General features: G+C 41.5%; 1 protein-coding gene across 1 annotated transcript in view; it reads right to left on the bottom strand.

The window, feature by feature from the left end:
- The window catches only part of GABBR2 (gamma-aminobutyric acid type B receptor subunit 2), a gene marked incomplete at both ends in the record, with an annotated part of 498,060 nt that overhangs the window by 11,077 nt on the left and 470,413 nt on the right, over positions 1-16,570 (bottom strand). The window contains 3 exons of the mRNA XM_082479696.1: positions 4,846-4,975; positions 7,450-7,632; positions 13,993-14,217. Of these exons, the coding sequence (XP_082335822.1) occupies positions 4,846-4,975; positions 7,450-7,632; positions 13,993-14,217 (538 nt within the window). The remainder of the gene's footprint in view (positions 1-4,845; positions 4,976-7,449; positions 7,633-13,992; positions 14,218-16,570) is intronic.

The raw sequence follows: 16,570 nt of genomic DNA, 5'->3' as shown, positions 1-16,570 counted from the left end.
TTACACTACTTTAAATCAGAAGAAACTCCCTTTACTACAGAGTTATTTCAGGGCAAGGAAGGGCAGGCACTGAACCTCTGGCAGTTTGGTCTCCCCGTTGAAATAGAAACAAGCTCCAATTTCAGGATTGCAATCCATTTGCTAGGCTTCATAGAAACCAGTATACAACTCTCCCTATATCTCTATATACAAGGGATATAATGAACTATACACTTTCTTTAAAACAGCATTGCTTTAAAGGAGTTATTTCTGAAAGCTTTGTCTTTGTGGTTTCAATCTCAAGCTTAATGCTTGAATCACGCTAACTTCATAGAAGTAATATTTCCCCCCTCTATCACAGATGAACTCTGTTTTGCTTCGCATTTACAAGCAGCGTGCCTTTGAAATCTGTTTTTCTTTGAGCTGCTTTTACATGGGGAAAAACTAACACTCGGAAACATCGGAGTGGGGTGACAACTGACAGCATGTAGGCATAGCTGACACGCAAATGAATGCTCCCAGTCCATTTACAGCAATGAGTAAAGACTGCTTTCTGGCTCAAAACAGAAGAGCCTTTCTGAGCAAGCTAGGGTGCCTGCAGAGAAAGAACTTGCAAAAAGGGTTTGTTCCTAAGTGGGGACGATGGCAAGGCCGTCTCTTGCTTCTTATGGACTTCCCATAGTATGGCTGTCATTCATTAGTTTTTCTAATACGTGACTCTGAAACGTACTGCCAAAGGTAGAAATAAATGGAGATTCTCCTGCAGAATTTCTTCTAAGCTTGGCTTTAAATGAAACTCTTGCAATCTATGAATCATTCATGTAGAAATAATTTCATGTAATAAAATGTCAAATAGAGTAAGATCGTAAGATTCCAAGGGTAGCAAAATTAGCCAGCCCCCCCTCCCCTCCTAGTATCTTTCCTCTGTATTTTTCTCCTCAGTAACTTTTATCCCTGCAGGAACTTGCATGGTAGAAATAGCTTCTACCTTCACGAAGTCTCTCCTGTTTCTGGCACACTGGGCGGAAGAAGCCCTTTCAGGAAGCTCTGGCTCGTGCCAGCACCAGGGTATTTCTTCCCTGGAGCTGCGTGGCACAACCTTCCTCTTTACACAGCATCACAGGTACAAGCATTTGTCCTCCTTTTTCCAAATGTCAGCCTGGAAAACTCAGCCGCATCCCCAGGCTTGGCTCTCCTTGCTGAACGGCGCTGCCAGTCACAGGCGCTGCCCGAGCCAAGCGTGGGTCTCACCCACGGCCCATCCCGGCCCCAAACCCCAGATGTAACGCGGCTCTGCTGCTCCAGCAAGGCGACAAGATCCCACAAACAGCAAGCGGGGGAGAAGCTAACGTGCCGTGCACAGAGCCAAGGTCTCTGGCAGACACAGTGACTCAAAGTCACCCAAGGAATGTATCAACTGAAGCTAAGGGGATGCCCTTTCAGATTCAACTGGAGAAGCCATTTGAGGTCCCAGAGCCGCGGCCTGTGGAGCACGTTGAGAACTGCTTGACCACACAAAGCTGTCTAGCAGTGCAGACAAAAGCCTGCATTAAAAAAAAAAAAAAGCATTAAAACCATAAACTACAAGCCACATTTCCTAACTGCTTTTCTGACATAGCCAATTGCTGTAGATGTCTCAGGGACATGATGCGTTTGTGAAGAAGAGATGAGTGTCTCGGGTAATACCTCTCTTTAAGTGAGACGTACTGCATTGAAATAGGCTGTAAAGAAGGAATCCCTGTGCCAGCAAAGAGCTCTTGGGCTACACCAGGAGCTGTTGTTGTTAATAACTAACCAGGAACTCCAAAGTTATGAAACTTTGCCAGAGGGTAAAGCTGTGCCTATCACTTTTGGCTAAAGTAATTTAACTTTTGTATCCTAAATCCATCTTTGATGTAAATGAGGGTGGTGGGGAAGGCAGGGAAGAATCAGATAACCTCCTTTGGCACTTGGCTATAGGAGTTAGGAATTTTAACTCTGGACAAGTTTTACAGATCAGAAACCTACTGAAGTGTACTATGATATTAAAGTTTGATTAGGACTTGTTCAAGGTGCATTGCTTAAGTCCTGTGTTATTATCTGTTCTCTGAAGTGCAGTGCCCTGAATTTGTGTAATAGCAATGGGCATACACTACACGGCATTCTCGATGTGAACTCCTTCAGAAGAGCGAGGCATTTTGTAAAGAATATTGACCCAGGATTCAGCCATGTCCACAATGCAAATGTGGCAAGTGATCTGCTATGATTTTTAGCTCCAAGTCAGCCGCTATTTTTAGCATCTCTCTTCACTGTCCTACTCCCATCTCTCAGCTCACATTTTTTACAAGGTTCAAGGTAGGCACAAACCTCGGCATCACCTTAAAAACAACATCGGACTGGCTTGCCCAGTTGCAAGGTGGAGGTGAGAGACATGGTCACTTCTAGGTCATGCTAAGAAATTATTTACAATTCTGAAGCTTCCCTCAAGCACCATCAGGGACGCATAATTTCAAGGTTCTGCACTTTCATTTACAGAAAGTTACATGAAATACATAGCTACAGAAAGCATAGTTATGTCAGTCAGAGTTAGCTTTCCTGTAGCCGTAAGGGCCAGAATTCTTTTAAGTACCATTTAAGTGATATCTCTTTGCATCTGCTCAGAAGCAGCAGTGACTCAGCAGCATGAATTCTCCAAAGCCTTGTTATTCTGATTGGAATGGCAAATTTGAATTAAGCACCCAGGTTGACTATTGGAAATGGATGCAGTAAGAGAAATACAGAGGAGATTCAGACATGCAGCTAAGGGACAGGGAAAGAGGGAAAGAGAGAAAACAAGAGGCAGAAGAAACAGAAATGGAGGGACAGAAAAAAGCTAGCAAGGTTGTTGAACATCGTGGCTCAGAGCCTGGAAGTATGAATATTTGATGTCACTTGAGTCAGGATCGGGATACTCCGTAACACTCATGTTTGGGGCATTCGCCACCGGGTGTGGGACCAAGCTCCAAACACCTGCTGCAAATTGGGATCCAGGTCTTCCTAGTTCCCAGGTGAATGGATGCTCTAACCTATTCAATATAAAGACAGCCAAGGGAAAACATGCTGCTTTTCCTTCCTCTCTGTTTTGTGCAGAGCTTTATGTGGTAGGTCCATTCAGAAAACCCTCTCTGGCAACTTCAATATGCAGAACAATATCTACCCTGTAAATCCCGGTAGTACATAGTTCCAAGCTACTCCGTACATCAAGGCTCTGTACATGCAGATGATTTTAAACATGTACCCCGCAGCAGAAATGTAGAAGTTGGGGAACTGTACTGGGGGAAACTTAGGAACACAATCTTGGATGCTGGTGCTTAAAGCAGCAGTTAGGCTTCGATGTCTTTTGTAGATATAGCCACAAGTAAGTGCAGAAAGGTTATATTTCCTCCTTGATTTCTTTGCCAACATCTTACTGCTAATGGAGTGCAACCTGCTGTGGGAAGCGTCCCATCCTAAATTTATACCTAGCGTATCTCTTGAGAATCGTTTTTATTTCTCATACCCAAACTCAGATGGGCATTTGGCACAATGGAATGTATATTTTCTGCTTGAAATGTTATTCATGATTTATCATTTTTCCTGCAGCATCTGACATGGGTGGAACATTCTATGTGTTCCTTTCACACACTTAGTAAAACTGCCTCATCCCACTCACTGATGTTAGTTCTTGCTGCTGATCTCAGCCCAATAATCACACGCCTCCAGCAGCTATTTACGTTTTCCTTTTCCTCCTTTCCCCCCTTCTGTTTTTTAATTTTAAAAAGGACACTGGGAACTCTATGGAGCTCTTCCTTTTTTTTTTTTTTTTTTTTTTTTTTTTTCGCCACGAGTTACACAACCGAATGTATACCCAGGCTAAAACGAAAAAGCACATGAAAAGGTAATCTTATCCAACCAGAATTTCAGTATACTTCAAAAGCATATATGAACTGTTGCTGTTCTAAACTTATTCTTCAACGACTATATTTACAGGAGTAGCTTCTGTTCCACTTAACCAAGCTTATGCTGCCGCATCACTAGGAAGCCTGAGCCTAGCACTGCAACAAACATGCAGGTCTACAATGCCCCAACACCGGGGAACCAGTTTTTCATGTACTATTGTAATATTCAGCTGTACAAAGTCATTTGCCAAAAGTCACAAAGTAGATCCATTCTAGAGTCAGAAATGGAAGCTGGGTGTCCTGGCTTCCACTTTATTGCACTATGCACCAGATCTTATTGCTTCCCAAAAGTGAAATAGCTTTAATGGAAGCAATTCTTTTGCATATATTCCTTCAGGGAGCGATGCAAGAGACACAGTAGAAACAACTTAGCAATATTACAGTAGTCATGAAATCCTTTTTTATCAGTTCCTAGGGAAGAATTTTCATACATGAGTGCCTTCAATTCTACATTTAGAGTCCAAATCAGCACTGAAATATTTACATGTTTCCCTTCTACGTGCGCGATAGATGTGAACGTCCCACTCAGATGAGCACATATTAAACTGGGCTTCCTACTGGTGAAGGCTGGCTCAATTAACTCTTGCAACATCTGAAACATTCTGTGACATTCCTCCCTCCGTGCAGCACAGAAAACTTGACTTCAGAACACAAGCATGCTTTTAAAAGTTTCCCACTTTAGCAGGTATATTATACACATAGGGGACACAACAGAAGACATATGTACAGAGAAATAACTACTCAGTGGGTATCATATAGCTTTTTATGTGAATCTGAATGCTTTCCAGAATGCAATCAAAATATTTAAAGCTCTACCTTACCAAGGTCTGAGTGCTCTGGAACCAATCCAATGAGATTGCTATTCAAATCTTGGTGGGTTAAGCTACTATTGGATTTTACTAACGCTCACCTTTGCTGTCTGTGAAGTTCCGTATACTAAGAATGTCATTAAGATCCTGATAGTGGTTCTGCTTAATGTATGTTGTTTTCTCAGGAGTGTCCTGAAGCTGCATTGTGACCTCTTCCAAGTCTTTGTCCAGCTGCAAAACAGAAAAGAGTACAAATCCCTAAAAATTCAAGAGTCATTGCTTCAGGTATCTGCAGTAACTGCATAGCTTCCTATAATTAGACTTGAAGGCAGGTGGTAATGCAATTGCCACACTGTGCCAAATACAATTTTCTTATAGCACTACAGCACTACCTCCAAAAGTCATGCTACAAGTAACAAACCCTGTTCAGCTGTGATATTGCACACAGGGCATGTGAGAAGAATAAGCTTCAGTTTAAGCAATTCCAGTGTACTGCTGAATAAGAAAGAAAAGGGCCCAGTCTGAAAACCTCTCAGCTATTTACTATTTATGCATACAAATGTGGCATACATACCTATAACCACTTTATTCAATCAATCAAATTACTGAACGTACAGGAGCATATGTGACCTATGGCGTCAGGGGCATGTCCAGCCATGTGAGTGACTGCAGTCAACTCTACCGTGAATGTGGGGTTTTTTTCCTAAAGATTATTTTTACTCCTTTTACCTTTCTTAGAGAGACAGACTACTGATAGACTTTTTGTTTGTGTCTCTCTGTGTGTGAAATTGTGAAGAAAATACAACTCATGGTTTTAAGTTTTGGGGCTGAGAATCTATACTTCTATGATTTGAAAATTACCCTTGTGTTTTATATCTTTTGTGTCTTGTGTAATCTGATGTCTAGCACTAAACTGCCACTCTAAGTATAACTTCCCAAGAGGGAAAAAAATGAAGAAAGAAAATTCCCAGTCCTCTTTCTTCCCCAAAGCATCCTTTAAGACTAGAGGGAGAGAGAGGGGGGAGAGAAGCACAGATGTTTTCTGACTGGAAGAGCCGCAGCAGAAATGCCGGCTTGGTGTACCCCTAGCCTTTGGCACCAAGATGAACACAGGGTGCCTTCCCCAGAGGCTAACTTGTATTCAACTGGCTACAGCCCAACCAGAAAATAGCCAGACGCAAACATCTTAATGGTGACCTGGGATGCTCTCTGTGAACAGTTGCCCAGGATATGGTGTCCTGAGTACATCCCAATCACTACTGGCTTAACTGAATATTAAAAGTGCTGAATTAAGATTTACATTGTTTCCTTATAGAACCGGGACATAGCAACTCAAGGTAAGTAAGCCAGAGATGTAGCTACTTGCCACAGTAGGACATGTTCCAAATCCCCATGATGATTAAGCTCTTATTTGGACCTACTGGTTCTGCGTATTTAATTCGATTTATTTAAGCAAAGCATAAAAAGAGCAGCAGGGCCCTCGTGCACTACTATGGCTCAGTTGCACTGATCAGCCTTACTTGTGATCACCTCCATGAGCCTTGCAAGGCACAGGCTGAGATCTTGTGAGTTAGGAGGCTTAGTAGACAAAAATACACCAGGATAAAGAAACAGAAATAGTCAGTAGCCAGTTGAGCCTTCATTAAAAATTGAAAGGCTCTCACATGAAAGGGACCTGGCACACCTGAAGAACCAAACTTCTTTAACAAGGCAGTGATAACTTTTGCTTTTGGGGTCGTTGGTAGTCTGATGGTTAGTTAAGATCTGGATGAAGAAGTAAGGGATGCAGTAAAATACCTTTTCTTCAAGTTATAAGAATACTTCATAGACTAGGCAACGACAGGTTAATTTTTTTGTAAGATATTGATCAGTGTCCTTGTTTGAGGACCCCTCTTTGAAGAGGGGTAGATGGGAGCATCTGCGGTTCCCATCTGGGGTCCCCCATGTCCCCAGTAGCCGATTCGGCCTAAACCACGACAATCAGTTATGGTTATCTTGTCTCACAAAACGGGCAGTCTCCAAGGCTGACCTGTCATCATTTGAGGTCTCCTGAGCAATGATGGACATAATTAAAAATATACATGTTATAGCTCTAATGGAATTCATCCACTGCATTTACTTAGCTTTTCTCTTGGTAGAGACTGAAGAAACTTCACGGTCTTTGTGCTAAAAGGGTCAGCTTACATGTTGTAAAGGTCTTTTTTACCTTAGGAAAATATCTAATTCTGTTTCATGGCAGATGTAAAAATCTGTCTAGCAACTTTTTGAGTGAACTCTCAGAGAGGTTGAGAAATAACAGCAACAGCAGTCTCTGAACTTAGCCATAAACAGGAACAAAGATAGCTCTTAAGTGCCCCTGGGGCTGCAGGTCTCTGTTACACTTGCATGTAAAGGTTGAGCTTCTAAGCTATTGCTGTATGGTGCTCAGCACGTCCATGTGAAGCAGCAGGGTAATTTGCCCATTAAAAATAAATAGGGGAAGTTTCATTTTAATTTGCTGAGGCACATTTTCATTTTATCACACCTGCTAAGTATTCCCTGTATTAATTAGCTATTCATATAAATCATCTGTTTCCTGTCATTTCAATATTTTTCTATGGGGAAAGCGATTTTTTTCCTCTAAAAAGTAGTCAACATTTAAGCAGATTACACAATTGCAACAAAAAATATTAAAAAAACTACACAGTATATACAATAAACAATACCTCTGTAATTTTCATTCTCAAACGGTGGTTCTCTGACTGCAGTCCTTCTAGTCGAGATGTGCTGGCCTGATTGACGCTGGTGACTGATGTTGATGTTTTTGAATCTTCTTTCTTTTGATTTTGAGTGAACTGAAATCGTCTGTTCTGTGTGGCTGCATCTGGGTTTGTCCTCAGTGTGATGAGCTGAAAGGTTTAAAAGCCTTAAGAAGTCATGTACACGGTTTTATTTTTGCAGCTATTTCTTTTGTATCTCAAAATATGGAAAGGCAAACCAAGAGTTCTTTTCTGACTTTCAAGTACAAAATTCTGGAAAATGAGCTCTGCTTGCCATGTGCAGTACTCGAGACGATTTCTGGATAACTTTACAGAAGAGGTTGAACCAAAATGATTTTGCAAAGAGAAGTGTTAAAAAAAAGTAGGAAAAACTCATTTAAAACATATTTAACTGGATTTTAGTTATGTTAAAAATATATTTTAATATTTCCTCAAACGTATTTTTCTCCTTCATTGACATTTTTATGCTTTCAAAGGATATATTCCTTCTTTAAGAAAAAAACAACCCACCAGGCCCTTCTCTTCCCAAGCACAGTTTCATCTGAAATTTCTCCTTTCCTACTGTTACAAGTAACACTCAAGCTGAGAGAGGCATGAAGCAGGAGTATTAACAGAAAGAACCCATGGGAGATTGCACTCTGGAGATAACAGAAACTTAATTAGGTTTTAGTGACCCAAAATAAACCAAATCTGTTCAAATAAATTAAATAAGCCACTTAAAAAAAGGTTAACCTTAAACATATTTAATTTAAGCAAATATAAGTAAGATTTAACACTCAGTGACAATGTGAAAATATCACCTCGACATAAGGAGAGAAAGCTAGTAGCTGTTTGGCAAGGGGGAGAGAGCTTCTCAGATTACTCTGGAGAATACAGAATTTATGATTACTTGCCAAGCAGCGTACATATATATTTGTATACAGACAAAGCTGAAGGAGCTCCCTGCCCTGAGCACATAGGTACGGCATCATAAATCCAAAGGTGTTGGGCTGGGAGAAGAGAGAAGGGGCCATCATTTTGTAAGCACAGCACGGTCAGATTTTGTGGTATAGACCCGTTTTGGAATTGGTCCCACTTGTTCTTCAGAGCATGAAACTGTTCTGCAGTTGCATGGCATGAAATAAAGACCTAACTTCTGACAGAGACATCTGGCTGATCGGACACTTGGTTCCTGACACGTGTTTACAAGTGTGCAGATCAGGATGATGCTTGAAGGCAATAAATTGTCTTTTTTCAGGTGATGAGGGAGATGGAGAAGGGTGAGGTACTCAATGCCTTCTTCACCTTAGTCTTTACTGGTAAAACTTGCCTTCGGAAATCCCAGACCCTGAAGGCCCCTAGAGCAATTGAACACAAGTTCATGCAGCCTAATGGTATGCCTGGGGACTGAGAGAGGTGGCCAATGTCATTGTGAGGCCGCTCTCAATTACCTTTGGAAGGTGATGTTTATTGTCAGAGGTTCCTGAGGAGTGGGAGAAAGGAAATGTCACAGCTGTGTTCAAGACAGGTGAGAAGGAGGATCTGGGGAAATACTGCCTGATCACCTTCACCTCAATCCATGGAAAGTGCTGCAGCAAATCCTCCTGGGAACCATTTCCAAACATATTAAGAGCAGGAAGGTGATTAGAAGCAGTCATTGTTGATTTATGCAGGGGAAATCCTGCCCGACCCACCTGATACCTTTCTTCAGTAAGACGGTAGAGATTTAGTGGCTGGTAGATGAAAGGAGAGAGTTCTTTTTCTTGACTTAAGCAAAGATTTCAACAGTGTCCCATAATGTCCTCACAGTCCAACTGATGAAGTTGTGACTAGTTAAGTGGCCAGTGAGGCGGATTGAAAACTGGCTGATCTGCCAGGCTCACCGGATTGTGGAAGCCAGTCATTAGTGCTGTATCTCAGGGGTTCACGCAAGGACCAATACTGTTTAACACCTTTGTTAATGACCTGGATGGTGGGACAGAGTACACCCTCAGCAAGTTTGCAGATGATCCTCAAAGAGGAGAAGGGGTTGATACACCAGGTGGTTGTGCAGCCATTCAGTGGGATGTCAAGAGACTGGAGACCTGGGCGAACAGGAATCTCCTGAAGCTGAGCAAAGGGAAATACAAAGTCCTGCCTTTGAAAGAAACCCCAAGCACCCGCCCAAACAGGCTGAGGGGTATTTGGCTGGAAAGTATCTTTTCAGTAAAGGCACTAGGGATTGTGGTGGACACCAAGTGGAACATAAGACAGCAGTACCCTGGGCCAATCAAGATGATCCTTCCTTTCTACTCAGCCCTGGGAAAGCACACTTGGAGTGTTGTGTCTACGCTTGGGCTTCCCAGTAGGAGAGAGACATGGACATACTGAAGAAAGCCCAGTGAAGGGCCACAAAGATGCTGAAAAGGACTGGAGCCTCTATGATACAAGCAGAGGCTGACGAGTCTTGAGATGGAAGAAATCGGGGGGGGACGGACGGACATTATCCATGTGTATAAATATGTGATGGGAGAAAGTAAAAAGGATGGAGCCAGATTCTTCTCAGTGCTGCCCAATGAAAGGAAGGGAGGCACAAACTAAAAAAACCCAGGAAATTTCATTTAAATATCAGACAAAAAGTTTTTCTATGGTGAGCATGGTCAAACGTTGGCATAGATGCTCAGATAGGTTGGGGAGTATTCATTCCTGGAGATAATCAAGACCTAACTGCTCAAGGCCCTGAGTAACCTGCTGTAGCTGAGTCTTCCTAGAGCCCCCTGCCTCACCTCTCCCCCATTTCTTTGATCTTAATTAGGCTGGTTGTAATGACTGGTGTGTCTAACTCCTAGACCAAAAACTGCATTAAAATGAAGTTAAAGGTGAAGAACGGTAATTACAAGGCTTCTTAAATTAGCAGGCAAAAGTGTTACATGATAAAAGCTCTTCAATTTGATGTGGTCTAAGTTCAAACTGAATATAAAATAGAAGTATAGCCATCCATCAATTGACTCATCGTCATCTGGCAGTTTACAGCTAAAGACTGGATGTTTTGCCACAAGGGCATGGGCTCTAATGAATTCATTCACATAGTGTGGATTAGATGGAAAAGTCCGTGGGCAATGTTGTTGGCTCACGCTGTACAAGGGATGAGGTTAGATGAGCTTTTTTCTTTTTTTTTCTGGCCATAAAGTCAGTCGAACTTGTGTCTTGCCACCTCACATCTGTGCAGTTTCAATTTCAACAGAGTCAACACTTGAATATCTACAAAGAGTCAATGCCAAATAGACAAAAAGTGCTACCGACACAGAAAATTAATATTTTTAATCCTGGCCCCCTAGAATTCCTTTTGCCTTGCTGCTCTACAGGAAACTGGATCAGAATTAGTGAGTTAATGCCAGTGCAGCCAATGATGGTATGCACTCGGTGAGTGACTAGAAGTGAGCATAGTGTTCTGTCTCAAAAGGGATGGAGCAGAAAAAACAGAAGGATCTGGAAGTTTGATGAACATGGATAAATGTGGGAAAATTACTTCATGAAGAGACAATACATATTAGTATTGCTTCTTTTAAAGAAGTGATGAGTATACTGAAAAATACTATAGATGTGTTGGCTGTTAAAAAGACAATTAGACATAGCGGTTAACTTCTAACAGGAAAAATATACATAACGTATGTTTGAATTCTGCAGATCACTTCTACAAGATATCCTTAAACCCAGAAATCTATAACAGTTTTTAAAATGTTTGGACATTTTTTGATTGGATAATAAGAAGTAGGGTGCAGCATAATGGGTATCGATATTTGTATTTGAGGAAACCTTTAAATGGAGAGAGCGATGAACATTTTTCCCCTGATCTGTCTTACTCTACTATGGGATTTTCCTTATGTTTTTCTGAGGCACTTGGTGCTGAATGAAATAGCAGTGGACGAGGTGGACATTTAACTGGAGGAGTATAGTAATTGCCATGTTATAAGTAAATAACATTAGTAGAGTTGACAAGAAATAAGGCAAAAATGTCATGTTGCATTCCCTAGTTCTCCTACATCGCTGATTAGTTGCCTATTCAGATTCACAAAAGGGCTGTGGGGCAAAATTGAACTCCAGCACTGTTGACTCAGGAGAGCGCTGAAGATTAGTTAAAAGGAATGTATTTTAGTCTGCATAGCATAGAACTAGAAGTACTCGCCTGGTCCAAAACCATGTTAGTGCTTGCATCTGTTTGGCCACCGTTTAATAAATGAAAAAGTGCAAATCTTCACTATCATCTCCAGCACTTGATGAGCCACAGGCTTTAGTATTTCACCAGCAATCTTATGTCACCAAAATTGTACTAATTGACTACACATTTGTTAAGGGAAGAGATTTGATGCCTGTCTCACACTGACATCTTACATAGATGTACAAACTGGGTGGTGTCGGATCTAGTCTTCTGCGGGGTCCAGACAGGCTATTGTGAAACCTGTGCTGGAGCAGGCTGCAGGACAGAGCGCTCGCCAGCCGTCCCGCTGTGACTGTGGCACAGCACGGCGAGAAGAAACGTAGGACAAAATATAAGAGCTCAAGAAGAAGAAATTTCCAGCTGTGAAAGCACTCACATGGGCATTGGAAGTGCTGCACTCCAGCTCCCGCTTCAACCTCTTTTTTTTGTACCTTATCCAATGACCACTTTTAATGCAAAAAAGCTAAGCTTTGGGAAACCTGACAATACACGGAATGAGATTAAGTGCTACATGCTAGAAGGTTATGGTTCATGTTTGTACTTTGAGTAGAAAGAACTGCGAGGAAAAATGAGGACAGGGTAATTGGGGTTTAAAAGAAGAGCAGAAAAAGGGGTTAAAAAGGAAACAGAAAAGTCATTTCAGAGCCTGTGGCAGCAGAAAAGAGGGATGGGCAAAGGAGCATGAAAGCAAAGGGGCAGAAGAGCATGTCACAGCATTAATAATATTTTCTCTTTGAAGAGAGTTCTTACGTTCTGTGGAGGTATTTTTGGCATCAGAGTTTTGATATGTATTTTCATACAGCTTACACACTTAAATCTTGCAGTATTTCGAAGTACTCTCCATTGCTGTATTTGCGAATGTTTCTTTAATTTAGGATGAAGTTGTGATTCTTCCCTACGATCCAGAATAGAAATATGACTATATATGTCTGTACCGTTTTTTTTTTTGTTCTGTTTTGTTTTTTTTTTTTTCTTTTAATTTGAGAAATGAATTGCAGAACTTGTAAAAACACCCTGGTTAGCTGGTCCTGTAGAATTAATTACTTTGCTTTTTTGCAGATAAGATGTCAGCTTCCACTGCTACTCTGTGCCTCTGAATTCTTTCAGAGGGAATACTTTGAGATAAATGTATTAGCTTGTTCCTTTTACACATATGGTTCTTGGTCCCCCTGTTAGAACCATCACCAGGAATGCCGCTTTTCACTAGAACCTATTCACTGTAATTTGCTTAATACATGTATTGAACATGGATCAGTAGTGTCACAAACTTTTTATCACAATTCATTTGAAAAACCTAAAAACAGATTCCAGAGGTGAAAGGCTGTGTCTTGACTCTTGCCTTGCAAATGTTTCAAACATCCAACTGCATACACATCTGATTTGGGGTGATAAGTTAGGTTTATGCAAGTCAATTAAAATGAACACAATTCTGCATTTTACTCCAAAATATCAAATACCTTCTCCAGAACTCAAGGCTTTTCTAGGGTAAGGTTACGTAGAAACCACTTTTCCTTTCATTTAATATCTGTCATATTAATGTCTAAAGCTTAACTCTGCAAGTGAAATGCTCAAGTTCCAGCCCTCTGTGGGTAAGTGTCTTCTCAGTTCTTCCAACAATGCAACAACAAACACATCCCAGAGCCCAAAAGTGCAAAAAGAAATGAAAGCATATGCCTCCCAGTCTGTGCCTCACTTAGTCCATTAATAGCCCTGTTAATAAACACATCTTCAGTGTCAGCATTTGTAGCGTACGTGCAGTTTTCCTCTGAAGTACTGATAAAGCCTATTGTACCACCATACTTTATTACCTTAGAGGTTTCAACACAGTTGACCTTGCAGCATGCCAGTGGACTAAAAAAGTCTTACAGTTTTGTAGGTATGGAAGCAGAGATCCTGATCATCATGCTTAGGGTACATAAGAAGCGTGCAGAGTAGACAACTGGACTTGTCCCCCCTGAATCCCCACTTATCACCCTTTCCAAAAAGTTCCTAAAAGTTGGAAATGGAGACTATTCCATTGAAATTACAGAAAACAACCTTTGTTTCCTCAGTCGCGGATTCAGTAAAGATGTAGGCTTTAGAAACGCATGTATTCACACTCCTGTAACTTTGCATATTCCACTTTCTCCAAAATCTCATGAAGATTTGTTCTTCCTCTCAGGATCCAGAGACAAGAGATTAAAGATGGGCTTGGTTTAGAATTCACACACATCCCCTGTACTTGAAAAGGCAATGAACTTTTACATATTATATCACAATTACAAAGCAGAAGGGAAAAACCATCCAGGCGCATGCTAAACAAATTCACCTACCTTAGGTACAAACACAAGGCAGAGAGTAATGGTGCTGCAGAATATTATGACTAAAGCAACGATGCAGAACTGCACATTGGGTTGGTCCCGAGTAAGGAATGAAACAGCAGCACCAATAATGCACATTATCCCCACGTTGTATACACTCATTCCGATGTACTTGCTATCATTCAAAGCAGGAATGCTGACATTTCGTGTCTCCCAGGCTAGGAAACACCCAAATAACTGAAATGGTAAAAGAAGGAAAAAAGATGATAATTATAAGAGGAATTGGCTGACATCCAGAAAAAGCATTAATTTTAAACTGGTATGTTTTCTAACTTGACAAATATAGATGATATTACAATACAGAGATGTACACCTACCTTTTACCCAATATCTAATTACCTCCGTGATTTGTTTTTCTCACTAGGACAGTTTCCTGCTCTCTCAAGAAAAATGTGAAATTTGGAATTGTGATGGGAATAAATTCCTCTAAATGCTATGGCTATCTCTATTTTATACTTTCAGTAATTTTTAAAGACAGCTCTTTCTGTTTGTTTTCAAGGATTCCAGGAAAGATATCTGCATTGTTCTTTTAGCTATTTTTAGAAGCTGTTCTCAATATACTCTTATCAATCCAGTCATTCATTGTATGATTATCACCTACATTAATAAACAGCAGTGCCAAGATGTGTCCCATGGGAGACAAATATACAATGTAGAAAGTGTCACCCTAGTTGTTCAGACTGCAATTATAATGTCTTTTATTATAGTGGGAGTTGGTAATGGCCTTTCAATTGCAGTTGTCTAATGATTTCTGGCATAAAACATTCTTGTGGCAATTTTTGTTTGCTTTTTTCTTTGGTGTATTTTTAAGTTTTAGCCCCTTTGTTATTTGCAATATGCTTTTGCAATTCAGCAGGGTACAGACTTTAGCGTAAGGAAACCATCTTCATCCCTTGAAATTTAATTAGATTTTTCTACAACATGAACTGCTGCAAATGAGTATTTTCTTCCCCTTGCACTCCTCAGAGAAATTCTGGCAAGGCAGTAAAACCATAAATGAACTCAAGACCTTATAAACAGGTAACCCAGCCTACAGTCTAGGCAAAGCCTGGTAAGAGTGTATGGTCCCCTGGGAAGAATGGCAGACAGCAGACAGTACTGGAGGGAAAGGACAGACAGAGAGAGGAACCATCACTAAGACCCAACACATGGTTTCTGTGTTTTCTAGCTTTTTCTGATCACATTGGAGGGACAGACAAGAAAGAGAAAGAAAAAAAGGTGCCCTCCCATTCACCTTGGTACCTTTCCTCCCAGACCATCACATTTGTCCACTGCCGTGTCATGGGGATAATCTTATCTTTTATATGACTGCAACCCATGTGGTAATCCAGGAAATTAGAGGTCTACGGTGATGCCATTTGGGGATTAATTGCAGTTGCCTAGTAAAAATTTACTTTCTGCTTTTTTCCCGTGGGGAAAAAACATTAAACATTTCAAAGGCAAATACTTGGACTAGAAGAACATTATTTGGTTGCCAGTCAAGCACAAGAGAGTTGGGAACTGACAGATTTATGTTTGCTGTACAAACTCAGTTTTGCCCTTACGTGCTTTCAACCGTAGTAACAACTGGACATTAATAACTGCAAATTTCCTGGATTATTTGCTTAGTTTTTACCTCAACTAACAATGGCGACAAACCCACCCATTTGTGACTCAGCTGCTTTGCGCTCCCACAGGAACTAGCGGGTTGCGGCCACCCACCTACTCTCCCAGGCACTTCAGTCCAGGACTTGCTGCCGAACTGCCAGCCCTGCCCTCCCATCGCTGAGCTTCTCTGCTGGCTTATTTCATTCTCCTGCCTACAGCACATGTGTCACCCTGCCACATGTTCTTGAGCAGACTCGGCTGGAAGGCTTTGGCGGATTAGGCATCTGCTCTCAGCCCATGGAGTGTGGCAGGCTGGAGGCGCTGCCTAATCCAGGCAAGCCTCTTGCTCACCGTAAGAGACCGATAAGATGTCTCAAGATTCTCTTACCACAAGCAAAATTAGTAATAGGAAACCAGTAGTCCAAATGGCTCTTATCACAAGCAGACCAGCCATATCCTGTTTGCGATAGGGGCCAGAGGCACCCAGAACTTGCTGAACTAAGCGGGCACCCGAATACAAGATGTACTAAAGTTGTCCGCCGCTGTGGTGGTCGTGACCACCAAGGGGCACATCAGGGGCAACCGTCTTTCAAGATACTTGTTACACAAAGATTGCCAAGCAAAAGTGGCCTCCACACTGATTGGTCACGTATCGAGCAGACTAACTATAAATTAGCACCATGTCCCTCCACAATTGGGACCCTGGGACCCCTGCCACTGTTGTGATCAGAGGATTGTGAGTCAACAGGACACCACTGATGCTAAGAGGACTGTCGGGATGCCAAAAATGGGCCTATGGTGGTGACTATACTCTTGCTGTGCTATGTAATACTGCTTCTCTCTCCTGCCTTTCCTCTTCTTCCTTTACCTCTAGTGCTCGTTTCAGTAGTCAAGGCTGGGAGATGACAATAAAGCTTTAGCAGATGGCATCTGACCTCGTTTG

The sequence above is a fragment of the Vanellus vanellus genome, assembly GCF_965231255.1.
Source record: "Vanellus vanellus genome assembly, chromosome: 2".
NCBI classification, from domain to species: Eukaryota; Metazoa; Chordata; class Aves; order Charadriiformes; family Charadriidae; genus Vanellus; species Vanellus vanellus.
This window is presented reverse-complemented; position numbering and strand designations above follow the sequence as displayed.